This window comes from Schistosoma haematobium, chromosome 5 (genome assembly GCF_000699445.3).
Source record: "Schistosoma haematobium chromosome 5, whole genome shotgun sequence".
NCBI lineage: Eukaryota > Metazoa > Platyhelminthes > Trematoda > Strigeidida > Schistosomatidae > Schistosoma > Schistosoma haematobium.
Genome location: NC_067200.1, coordinates 15782061 through 15795457, shown reverse-complemented (window position 1 = coordinate 15795457; position 13397 = coordinate 15782061). Strand labels below are relative to the sequence as shown.

The 13397-nt window shown below is 37.1% G+C and overlaps 1 protein-coding gene across 1 annotated transcript in view; it reads left to right on the top strand.

Annotated features, from left to right (window-relative positions):
• Positions 1-2816: 2816 nt before the first annotated feature.
• RAPGEF2_2 (Rap guanine nucleotide exchange factor 2) overlaps positions 2817-13397 on the top strand; it is a 126431-nt gene continuing 115850 nt past the window's right edge. Inside the window, exons 1-4 of the mRNA XM_051217570.1 lie at positions 2817-2901; positions 6864-6932; positions 10297-10526; positions 12716-12791. Of these exons, the coding sequence (XP_051064986.1) occupies positions 6870-6932; positions 10297-10526; positions 12716-12791 (369 nt within the window). The 5' untranslated portion in view covers positions 2817-2901; positions 6864-6869. The remainder of the gene's footprint in view (positions 2902-6863; positions 6933-10296; positions 10527-12715; positions 12792-13397) is intronic.

Here is a 13397-nt window from a genome sequence, read left to right as displayed (position 1 = left end):
ACCGAGACCAAATCGAATAAAAACAAATCCTAGTGACATTTGTTATTTCTAATGCTCAAAAGAAGCCGGCAGTGTTTTTTCCCAACGACAACAATGAAAGGTGATTGTTGGAATCTATCAATGGACTAATATTATCCGTATATTCTTACTGTACCATTATTAAGAGACTATTATTCGTATATTTATTTTCCTTTCATTATAAGCTTTGCTTTGACCTACTGAATATTATCATACTATTTATCATTCTTAAATATTCCCAAATTATTAGTAACAGTTTCTCACAATCACAGCTAATTTTGACCACATCTTGTACAAATGTTCTATTTTATGGTGTGATGCGGTCTGATTTTTTTCATGTAAACCCTATGTGTTTGAAATATGATTCATGTAGCGCAGGCTGAAATTATCGCTCTGTACTAAACAGGCAGGACTATGCCGGAAAAAGACCAATCACGATTCTAGGTTGTTCGTTCAGGTGAATGCATCAATAGTAAGTCGTATAAATCTGCGTATCTAAATTTGGCAATCGTTTTTCGCGGTGATCATACAAGTTAAGAACAACAAACGCCAAACATAATGCAAAAACAATAATTAGTCTACATTTAACTGGTATTTCCTTACGCATAATCAACAGTAACTTTCCTAACCCACACACTGAACTTCTTCCGAAGATGTCCGATAAAATTGACTTATAGTGGTACCGGTCTTAGCAACACATGCCTCAAAGATGAACATGAGATAAATGGGGAAGTAGATATTCAACATTCAACAACAGGAGAAGGTCAACAACGGAGAACGCAGGGATATTCATTACATTGTATGGCATGGCCCAGCCTTGTAGGCGTGGTCATTCTTGTGTAACTTATCTCTTTTATTCACAATAAGTGTATTGTTCTATTTCCAGCCCAAATGTGTTATATGGAACACCAAACACTATAAATCGATTCTTGTGGCACTTCGAGTCAGAATAGACAATGATGTGAATTCTGCGTAGGATCTTTCAGATTAGATTTTCACGTCATGACAAATCTGAAGTTTTAGGATTGGGTCTATTATTATAATGGTACTAATAACGAACTAGACCATAATTCTACGACTTCTTCAGAGCGTTATACAATATTAGGCCTTCTTGAGGGAGGGATTCAGAAAACTTCTCGAAAAAAGCCGAGAAATGCTCTGTAAACACTGTGAAGCATCTTATTCAGTCAGCGTTCACTAGAAGTTTCACCAGAAACGTCTAGAAAGTGAAAAGTCACATGACGAGTTCCTGATTGCTACCATGTTATGTAGCATTCCAGAATTTTCGGGAAACCCGAGGACATCTAAAAAACTATGAAAATCCTGGGTTTTCTGTACATAAACGAATCTTTGGAGTAGAGTGTTTCTTCCATATTTCGCGCCTTTTTTCTCGTGTACACGTCGCCGTGTAGATCTAGCCTGGGAAGCGATGGGGAAAATTACAATGAATATTTCTTTAGCGCCACCAAATTAATTATATTTCGTATTTTTATTGTGAGGAGTTATTCAGGCGGACATGCAATCAGTCGCATAGATGTGAGTTTATTTCGAACAACTAAATAAATTAATACATTTGTTTGCGCCATGATTATTTGGTACTTCAAAAACTCATACAGTCATAGGTTTGTATGAACGTATTGTGCAGCTCTACTGCATTTTACTTGGTTGATTTATCCGACAGATTCTACGGGTGATCAGGATGGGGTTATTAAAGTTATCCGTTTGCCGAATCGTCCAAAATCCTTTTCATTATCTAACTGTGGACTCATCTGTTGGGATATACCTGTCTCATTTTTATAACCTTGACAAGGGTATTACTCTCTGGAAACGAGTTCAAAAAATACGAATGGATACTGTAACCGGACTAGAATCCAAACCTTACTAAACAAGCCCGTCAGGTTTAAAGTGTCAGACTTCACAGTATAGAAGGTTTGTGGGGTGGAGATATCATCATAGTACACTAAATCACTGATAGTACTCTCGACTAGAACAGGTCACTTTTATTATTTAATACACCTAAGGGCATATCACAAAGCAAATCGTATCACAAGACTGCGCAGTCTATTTTAATTTGTTCATTAAACTCATCACTATAACCTGGTAAGCCATTATATGACCTTCAATCTTACTATTTTGTGTGACCTAGCGTTCGGTATTTGTATGTCTTGTGTTCATCTTCCATCTAATTTCTAGTTAGTTTGCTGTAATTTATGCATTTTTAAACCGACATATGGACCTCCTGATCTACAACTTATCTACTTAGCTTTTCAACAACTAATTCACACCTATTTCTTTTCGTCTGTCTGTCGAATCGAATGCATGAAACATACTCAGGTGAAATGTTCATATTTCGACTTTTCACATGCAATTGCTATAAATGTGTCACAGCGACAAAATCTGCGCAAGTTCAAGCAGGATCTATGCTTTATAACTGTCACTATTGTTTCGTTATTGTGGAGCTAGCAACTACCATCAAATTCCATTCCAAGATTTCTTCTAGCTAGGATCTGCAAATTAAGCAATTCACTGCCTGTAGTGGAAGTGGTATCATCTTCTAAATCCCCACTTGAGTTCTATAAGCACTTATGGAGATTAATTTAAATGTTATATTTCGACTAACCTTCTCATTATTAACCAGTGTTTTTACGATTTAGACTCATAACGGACATAACAAAGGTCAAAAATCTGTATGTAAAGAACCTACCTATGCTACCCAAGTTTAGGCCCTAAGGAACAAATAGTTTAGTACTTCTAGCCAGAAAACTTTGAAGTTTGAATATGTGCATCTATTGTCGAAAATAAAGCCGCGCTCCCATTGATTTGGATGTGTTATTATGCCGTTTGTCTGAGGTTTTGCGATCTTACTATGTTAGCTAACAAAAGGTGGGTAATAATTACATAATAAAAATAAGTTGCTGTGAGACTATAGTTTATAGACGACCTTTGAGCGGCGCTAAAGTGATCATGATGATGTCTAGAAACTAACTAGGACTATATAGTCCTAGAACTATTATCTTATATCCTATTGGTTCATCCACAAACTATAGTCTCGCTTAAATTGCTTCTGAGTTTTGAAGATTGTTACATCACATCCACGTTTCGTAGTTTATGTTTGGTTTTGGTAAAGATGTGTCAAAAATCCCCATACTCAATGTAGTTTTTTCGTATAGTCTTTATTCTCACCGGCATCACCTCAGTTCTAAGTAATTTACTAGAACATTGGTTTAAATGGTCTATTTTCTCCATATTATTATACATTGCTAGTTAACCGGCTTTACACCTGACTTTTGATTATATATTGTACGGAAGTTAGTTAGGCTTTACTGATGTCATTCAAACTTTGTGGCTTAGTATTGCAATACTTATCATCACATCTCCACAACTATCCATAATTTGCATCTCATAAAATTTGTTTATATATGGTTTCTTGTAAAACTGCATTGAATTCTCCAGTAAAGTGTAGGATTCATGAGTGGCATCGCGTTGGAATTTAAAACGTGTGGTTGGTAGCACCTTGTCATGTAAGTCAAAGTTAATAGCAGTTTGACAGAAGCACGTGTTCTCTGTCTTACTGTGATTAGCAGTTATCTTTTTACGGCACTAGTTTCTATCCGCCGGTCTAGTCACCGTTGATAGCCTTTCCCAATTTCGTTTCTTTGATTTTACCTTTGTTTCGAAGCATTCCCTCTCAGATTAGTCCAGTCCCGTTAGGTCACACGTCTTGTTTCTAGTAGGAAGATGTGATTTTGATTAAAACGTGCTCTAGTATCCACATCACAGTTAAATGTCCTTCATATGACAGCTGAAGTACATCCCCTTTCCACACTCGACCTTGAGACTATAAAAATGGACAGTAGCAAATTTAGCAGGTTAGGCTCCTAAATGTTAACGCAGAACTTATCAGTTAAAGTGCAGAAATAAGTACAATTATTTTTTACATTCAACCTCAGCCTTATTCTGTTTGGCAACTGAAAGATTTATCCACGATACATTCCTCACTGCCTTCTCTCAGTGGGGGTGTTGTTTACGAAATTGAGAGGACGAAAGCGGGTCAGTGGATATGTAGGGTCCACCTAAGGGACTTGGAAAACCCTGATTCCAAACCAATGGTGCACATGGAACCCCGAATGGAAAAATGGCGTACGAACCAATCCTTTGTCACAGGGTACCATGGGCCTGCACCTACTGACGTTGCTCCATTGCCTTGTGGATCAGACCTCTAGATCGAAGGCTCCGGGCGTCGCCCCCTAAGAAAACCACCTGCTTCGGTCGAAGCATCTGCGCAGTATCACAGCCCACACACAAATCGAGATACTTGTGTGGCACATATGTATTCGGTATCCCTTTGTACCAATATTTATGTTCAAATAAATAAATACAAGATTGGCAGGAGCCTATTCATGCACTCTTGATAGTGAGCTGTTCAAATTAGCCGAAAGTTTTCGTATCTGGTTAGTTGTGTGAGTATTAATGATGGCGTGAGTGATGAAAATAATCTACTTATACTGGAGGCCCGAGCGGCTTATACCGATCTGGGACATCTTGGGCACCGTTATAATGCATCTGGCTGTTAAAGGTCGGGTCTACAATGCATCGGCAAGAGCAGTTTTGTTCTAGGCTTGTGAGTACTGACCTCTTCTAGGTGGTGATATCGGGCAACTCTGTTTAATCATCGTTGTCTCCGGAGGATTGCCGACATCCGATAGAATAGTTATGTTAGTAATGCGGATATTTGGCAGGGTTTGTTCTTGGTCAATGGTAATATTTCAGTTAGTGCTGCCACCTTAAAACACCAGTTTCAGCGTCATAAATGTCATCCCAGAGAATTCTGCCGATATTAGGATGAAACGGGAAAAGTGAGGCGGTTAGTTTATGATATTGCCGTGGCATGGTAGAAAACTGTTTAAGGTAGACGTTTGTCGGTCCATCATGTTCGGGGCCCGAGAGATGAAGCAACTCAGTTGCTTGAGACTATCAGAGATGACTCAATAGAAGCCAATGATTATTCTACTGTAGTTTTCTTTTAGATTCTCAAAGTAACAAGAGGGACTTCCCTAAATAGAAGGATTCTTCTGTTTGTACTTTTTACTGAACTGTTTCCTATTATATACAGTCAGTCAGTCAGTCAGTCAGCTACAACGTAGGACCAGGCACATATGTGCATCGGTCCAAGTTGCCATACCTCATTAACACAACAATATGGACACCGGATTCATAAAAGCAGTTAATTCAGAGGTGGTAATATATAAGAGAAAGATTGCATATAGAGATATAGTACAAGAAGAAAGAATTGGTTCGTAGAAAGAAAGATATGAAGCGATCTTAATCTCTTAGTTTAAGGGAAGACAGAGAGTGTATACACCGACGCCATTGTGATCGATTCTGAGCCATGTCACCAAGATTCTCCAACCATTTGGTTACGATAGTCACGCGGACCCCAACCAAGTAGTCTGTATCTACCAACATAGCTAAGACTAGAAGTTCGTGAAATCAAGCACTGATGCCACGCTTTGGTTTGGTCGCCCCTAACTTTCTTCCAACCATTCCGAACACTGGTTAGCATTGCGCGTCTTGGTAATCGGTGTTCAGGCATACGTAACATGTGGCTCAACCATCTCAGTCGGTGAAGATTCATAACCTCATCAACTGATTTACCATCATTTCCTAATACCCTGCGTCTAACCTCACTATTACTTACGTGATGATCCCAGCAGATGTGGGCAATATTTCTAAGGCATCTGTGCTCAAATACTAGTAGCTTACGAGTATCTTCAACTCTTAGTGGCCATGTTTCGCTGCCGTAAAGTAAAACAGAACGAAATACCGCGCAGTATACTCGTCCTTTTATTGATAGACGGATATCTCGCCTTCGCCACAGGTGACGTAAGTTGGCAAAAGCCAAACGAGCTTTTCGAATCCGTGCTGAGATTTCGTCAGACACCAACCCATTAGGGCTGATCAGACTTCCAAGATAAGTGAAGTTGTCAACGCGTTCGACTACTTCACTCCCTATCCTTAGTTCAGGTGTTGACGCAGACCAGTCCTGAAGCAACAACTTGCATTTAGAGGGAGAGAAGCGCATTCCAAACATTCTGGCGTTGTTGCTCAGTGCTACCAGAAGACTGCATTTTATCAGCGTCTTCACCAAACAGGACTATATCATCTGCGTATTCTAAGTCGATAAGTGGACCACCTGGATGGAGATCAATACCCGAGAACTCAGTCAACGAGAAAGTTATTTCCAGCAGTAGATCTATGATGAAGTTAAACAAAAATGGAGAAAGTGGACAGCCTTGACGGACACCACTTGATGACAGTTCGCCATAAGCCCTGACTCGACTAGTAGTGTTCGAGTAAAGAGCCTTTATAAGGTTTATGTACTTCTGTGGTACGCCTTTCAATGACAGACACTACCACAGAATCTCGCGGTCTACAGAGTCAAATGCTGCTTTTAAGTCAAGAAAGACCACCATTGTCGGACGCCAATAAGTATGCCTGTGTTCTAGAACCTGACGAATGGTGAGTATATACTGAACCCATTCACTCATTTTTGTCCATTTATCTGTTTTTGATTTTACTCCTTTTCTGTTCCTCTTCACAGTTTCATCTTATTTGTGTGGTGCATATTTGGTTTGGCGCCTAGTGGTACCACTATTTGTGTATGAAATTGGTTACAGTTCAGTTTTTGTGGCTTATTTATTTAGAAGTTTAACATTCTTACTGTTTCATTCAATAGTCATAAAACCTAGTTGAATATGATTGTTTTTAGGCAACATCGTTAGTTGCATGTACTTTCTTCTTTCTTCAATCAGTTTCTTTGTTATTTACGTTATTTTTCTCTGTAGGTGATTATGGATGAAGATTCGACTTTCATTCGTATGTTGGCTATTGTACCAGCTCATAGATCGCCCCAGGTATCATTCGTGTCCCACTCATTCATTTCACTGAGAACACTTCGTCTGATTTTGATATCAATTAGTATGATAACAGAAAATAGCTAGAAAAATTGCAGTGCTATTTCTTTTTCATTAACTCGTCATGTCCAGTTATGCCACAGGCTTGCAAATAATGTGGGCATTAATTTTAAAAAAATACTGATCGACTTTGTTGGTTTGTTGTCCAGTTTATTGGTATGATTGTGTTGCACAGAGTTGCCTATATTCCATGATTACTCTTGGTTATTGTAGGGTTTAATTTGCCCTATAGATATTCTACTAGAACTGTAAACGCGATACTGGCGACCCGATAGTCTGTATGAAAGTTATAGTCAGAACAAGGACAACTCGATATCAAACTTTATCTGTTTCTAAACGTAAAAATTTGATTAGGATAATAATTAGAGGAACTATAGTCAATTGGAACGCATGTTTTATCGAAATGAATAAAAATTACGAGTTACACTAATATAACAGGATAATAGTGTCCTTCAATTGGCAGGTCACATGCAACAGGGATAGTTTACAGACACACCAGACCAGATTGACGTGATGGGAGCTTAAGCAACGATTTGATTGGCTAGTCCAGGCTTCGCTACTGTCGCGCTCAAATAATCGGCCTCTTCCAATAGGCACATGTCCGTATATCCCGGCTGATCTCTTCGGTTACTGTCTTCAGTCAAACTCTTCTGACTCATTCATCTGGACCATAATTGACCTGTCTAACTATAGCCTTCGACCACATATTGTTCAATAACACTAAGTCTTTCAGTTGTATATTTCTCATGTCCAACCACTTGGATTTCGCCTGAAGGGTTGGTAGGTACTCTCGTAACCATCTGTTCCAGAATAGGTTGGCTAGTTGTTGCGTTTCCTTCTATATCCTGTTATATAAGCACGTTTTGCTTATCTGCGCTTCGTCGAATGATGCACCTCTATGAACTAACAATGACTTATTTGACAATCACTAACTAGCTTCATGAGTGGCTGACTGTTCAGTGTTCCTTCAGCCTCTATTAAAAACTTCTTCAAAGACTCGTACGTCAATAGCTTATGTAACACTAATAATCGCAGAATTCTTCTTATTGACTTTATAATGCCTCTCCATGCATCACCTCGATGACTAGCTCCTTGAAGGTTAAAGCGCCATTCACAACCTCCTTCCAGAAGAGTATTTGCTATCTTATCCTGGTCCCAACTATACATAATCTGTTTAAAACTAGCATTGGCTTCTTTAAAGCTACCAGATGCAGCCTTACTTTTATTCCCAACTTGTACCAAGGCTCCTTTCTCAACACCATGTACGATATCATAGCGAATATGTGCTGCCTGCTTCTTCGGGTCTGTAGTTACTGGCTTCTTTGTTACAGTGACCCCTGGCTTTTTTGGCTGGGTGACCTTCTTTTCCTTGGGCTTTGAGTTTATTAGCAGATGGTGCTTCAGTTTTCGGCTTAGAAACCTTGGGCTTAGCGTCACCAATTTTCTTTTCAGCTATTTGTCTCTGTACATGCTTAGCACTTTCCTCAGTACAGAGTTGGGTATTGATGTGGACATTTCTATTACTGTCTCTGCTCTTCCCACTTCTTGTGAAGCCAAATAATTAGGTCGCAATCTTGCCAACGGTTCCAACACAAATGTGGGATCTTCTCTGTGCATTTATTTATTTCAGATTAACAATTTTGGGTAATTAGTTGAAAGAATTCACATATCGGTTTGCAGAAAATTTTCAAAGGATCAGTGGATGCATTTTGAGCAGTCCTATTTAATTACGTTATTGACATTCAACCAATTATATACGCCTTTGAAAATAACAGTAATATTTGTCACTATGTCAATCTAAGAACATATTCGAACGTTGGCAATCGAAACCGTAGCATACTCTTTCTGAGTATAATAGTTCGTTCCAAGGACGTATGTAGTGTCATTCATTGCATAACCAACAAACGATAACTTTTTCTGGATCGACTTTGACGCTATAGGATTCAGAAATTTAAACCTGGTAGTGCCGTTTACATTTCTGGATGATAGAATCGAAATTACCCGTTTTATTGATGTGTTATCATGCCTCATGTTATGGGATCACTTGCATTCGTCTATCGGCGTTTATGGTGTTCAAAATTTCCATGAAGTTTCTCCAGGAGACATGTTCGAACTTCAACCCTATGGAGAGGTTGGAAAGCTTCAGTAAACACAAGTTACGTAGACTGATTGTATTTCAATAAGAGCAAATTAGTGTTTAAACTCGTAGGTTACAATATTTAAGTGCCATAATTATTCAATTGATTCTCCAGAACGACAGAAAGTTGTGTTACCGTTTTCTTCAAAACTGAGTTCTCGAAATAGTTTCGGTAGAATATGGTCACCACAAAATTTTCCTGTCTTTCCTGAAGCTTGCGCACCAACAAATACGATTTTCCGGTATCATTCTGAGCATGTCTTTTCAGGATTTAAATATGGTATTGTGTTTTATTTACTACTGTTTCCTTTTTATAGCCCTTAATAGCTATACGTCATGGTTTAACTGAATGAAAGCCCATAACGGTCTAGACAAAAGAATTATATATATATATATTGCGTGGGAAACTTAGTATTTTTTGGAATCGTCTGGTCACACTGGTTGGTTGTAAAAGGACTAATCAGATATTTCTCCTAGTGAAAATGCGGAACTTGTTCAGTATGTTAAAAGTAGTGTGAACTACATTGCTAATCCGATTTCATCAGTTTTGGTGGTACTCTCATTCATTGTTTACATCCAGAAAATATGTTTTAAACTTTTAAGAAAAGATCATATATGGGAGAAATCAACTTTATATTCAGTATGATGGTTAGATTACTGGAAGTTGATTTTGTCTGTAGTATGTGTCAGGAAAAAGTAGCTTTCTCTTTATGAATCTGTATCAAATTTATGAACTGACTTTATCGTAATTTCTCCGAAAATTGGAAAGCCAAATATTATCGCAGCACACTACACTTATGGCACTGGTGCTTTTCAAAATATCCTAGTAAATGTGTTAATGTCTATGAGAATTCGCGTTTTTTTGACAATTGTAAGAAACTAGTAATATTCGTGACCGTTATTTTCATTGTAAGTCTTAGTTTGTTTCTGTTACACTTACCTGCATTTTCATGCCATTTCGTACTGTAACAAATAGGTTATCTTCAATTCCAACTTTAAAACCAAGTAAAGACATTAATAAAAATTACTTAATTCAGTTTTTTTTTAATTGAAAGTTGATAGACTCTTAGTTAATTAAATTGTAATTACGTCATCACAAATTTGCAATTATGTTCATCTGGAATCGTAAGTAATCCCCTTCAAACCTGTGTTCTGAAACAATTTCAGGAGAATGCCTTCATATTTGGTTATCTTCGTACAATTGAAGGGTTGAATCTTTCTGGCCCATCATCAGCATATCGAGATGATGAACTACGCGCAATCAGTCGTTACGCACGTTATCGTCGTGTTCCAGGCGATATGTTGTTGTATCACACTGGTGAATGGTGTGATTCTTGGTTTATTTTGATAAGCGGATCAGTATTAATTGAAAGTTCCATGTTCTTGCCTCGATCATAGTGAGTAATTCTAAAAAAATTCAACATTTAATTTGACTTCTTTAATGTTATGTAATTCGTTGTTGGTATCATGGTCTTCTATTGTATTATGTCACTGTTCTTATTGCCTTTTTTATGAATTTAGTGGTGATCGACTGAAAAAACCGTACACAGGTCTCATGCTAGTTAGTTCATCTGCAATATTGAGGAAAATGATGTACTCCTCGTGAGATTTAAACCTATTTAGCAATCAGAGCCGTTACCTTTGAGTTTGTTTGCGACTGATCTACGGGACTGAATTGTGTATGCACTTATTGATCATAAAGTTATAACAAATCAATATTAGGTAAAGTACACCGAAATTCCCAGTCGCATAGACTTGTGGTCATCCCGTAATTTGATTGATAGGATTCAGTCAGTACTCCGAACTAAATACTACGATTTGTTACTACTATCAAGTGGTCAGTTAGCATAAGCATGAATTCAGTATCATAACTTGTGTTCAGCCACCTGATTACTCATCATCCGCTGATAAGAAAACCTCTGATGACCCCTGCCCCAAATATATTCATGTGTAGTTCATAACATCCAGTGTAAATGTGATCAATTCAAATTAGGCTTTAATCAAATCTGTTTCATGTGTACATCATGATTTATGATTTGTAAGATTGCCGTTGAAGTTAATTCCCATTTATCGTAGCCATTTTCATAATTTGGTCTTGAAATAGCATTATTTTAATCAGTATTTACAAAAAATATTTAAGTGGCTTCTTGGTGTATTCTCAAGTATTATTGTATTTAATTCTCGATATATTTTCATCGTTTTCTTAAATGTTATTTACAGAAAAATTGATTAAATCGCTAAAATTTTATAATTAAACTTGTCTTCATATGAAATATGTAAAAAATAGTTACTAGATATCACCAGTATTGCTCAACCTAATAGACTTTCCGAAAATCTATGTTGGCTAACTCTAAAGAGGATAAATATGAATGAGATGCAAATTGAACATAAGCTTTGTAAATGATGAAAATCAGAGGTGAGTAGTAAAAAAATCAGGGGATTAAGATATGTAGTATATAAGAACTAGATATTGTTTTGTGCTTATTGAAGAGATTAACCGATGACTTGTCAAGTCTATTTTCGATAAGGAGGCAATAATGATAGATTCATAAGACAATGCTGGGACAGTTTACTGGGCTTCCAAGTTACCCCAACATTGACGATACCTTTAGGTGGATTATGACATCAGTGTCCCAACTCTATTCGTAACTATAAAACTACTGTAAAACCGAATAAGAAAATATCATATAATCTTAACGAGTGTTGTAATATTTAATGGGGTTCCAATAACTGAAGCATTAGTTAAGATATACATATCACACAGTTCTCCCCAACGTCATTAGGAATGAACATTTTGACTTGAACTAAATGACAGAAATTTTCATATAATAATCTTTTATTAATTGGTTTAATTATCATAACATCCTAAGTCATGTTTCGGATGATAAATCCCCAGAGCTCAATTAGTAAATGCTTTATTTTTGTAATTATATTTTAAAAAATTGAATTTCTTGTTTTCTCATCGAAAGCCTCCATTTTCATCTTCATATCATATTTCCCACTTGAGAAGACCTTAAATGCTATTGGTCCGTTGCCTCTTTTAATATGCTATTTTGTAACGTTTCCCAAGAACATTTTTGTGCTGTATATATATGCTTGATTTGTGCTTGTTGTTGTTCGAGTTTCTGGCGGATTGTGGAATACACTTTCCCTCTTCTGAACCTGGACTTCTCTCTTTAGTTAGCGGGGCTGGGATGCATCTGAATAGTTAGCTTATATAGTCATTGTGTCTTCGTTCCGTTCGCAGATTTAGGTGATCGTATGATTCATTCAAACAAAGCAATTCTCAAGATTCGAAAATTTTTGGCGCGTATGTCGTGCTCAGTACTAGGACATCAGGCTTATGTCAGGCTTAGTTAAGGTTGTATAGAAAGTTACACCGTTTTGATGACGGATGAGATATTCAAATTCTCGAAATAATTTGAGTATATGGTAATGATCTCATCACATCCCAAATTATTTTCAGGGGGCTAGGTTTTTGAATTTTTTTCAATGAAATAACCACTCTCCAATGAGATCAGCTTTAAAAACCTTAATTTTACGACCATTATATATATAGTTAGCTTTTGGTGTTCTTTATTCACAGTTTTGGAACCCGTAAAAATGGAAATTTTTATCGCCGTAATGACTGTCTCGTCCTCGAACCATCTGATCTTGTTGTGGTGAGCTATTATGTTTTCTTTTTCTGTATTTTTGTCAGCTTATCACCTCAAATTTCATCTGTAACTCCATTTTAAATGGTCTCTAAATCTAGCTATCGAAATTGAATCATCAATCAATACAGTCAACTTTCAATTAGTCAGTCCATTTCTCGAATTCATTAATTTTGGCAAAGTTTGTGTAGTTGGATAATTTATGTCAGCGCCCTTACAGTCATATATGATAATTTGTACGTACGAATTACCGTCACAGCTAGTCTAACTGCTACTCAGTTTGAATGCCTGACACAGTAACGCAACACAAGTTACCACTATCCACAACAAACTTCCAACCTTGTCAAATCAAAAGATAATTCAGAAGGTTTATTGTAATTCTTGCCGAAAACATTTCAGTATGAAACGAATGAATGGTTATAGAAAAACTATTGTCTTTGAGAATTAGCCATTGAGGATGCGATTTACAGGGAATCAAACCCAACTTCAGACATGAGGTTTAAAAATTTCTAAATGGCTGTTTGAAAAATTCTTTTTTACCTAACTCTGATCAATGTTTTGGAAATTACAGCATTTCTCAGTAGTTCTGGATTCATCGTTTATATAAATTTATCA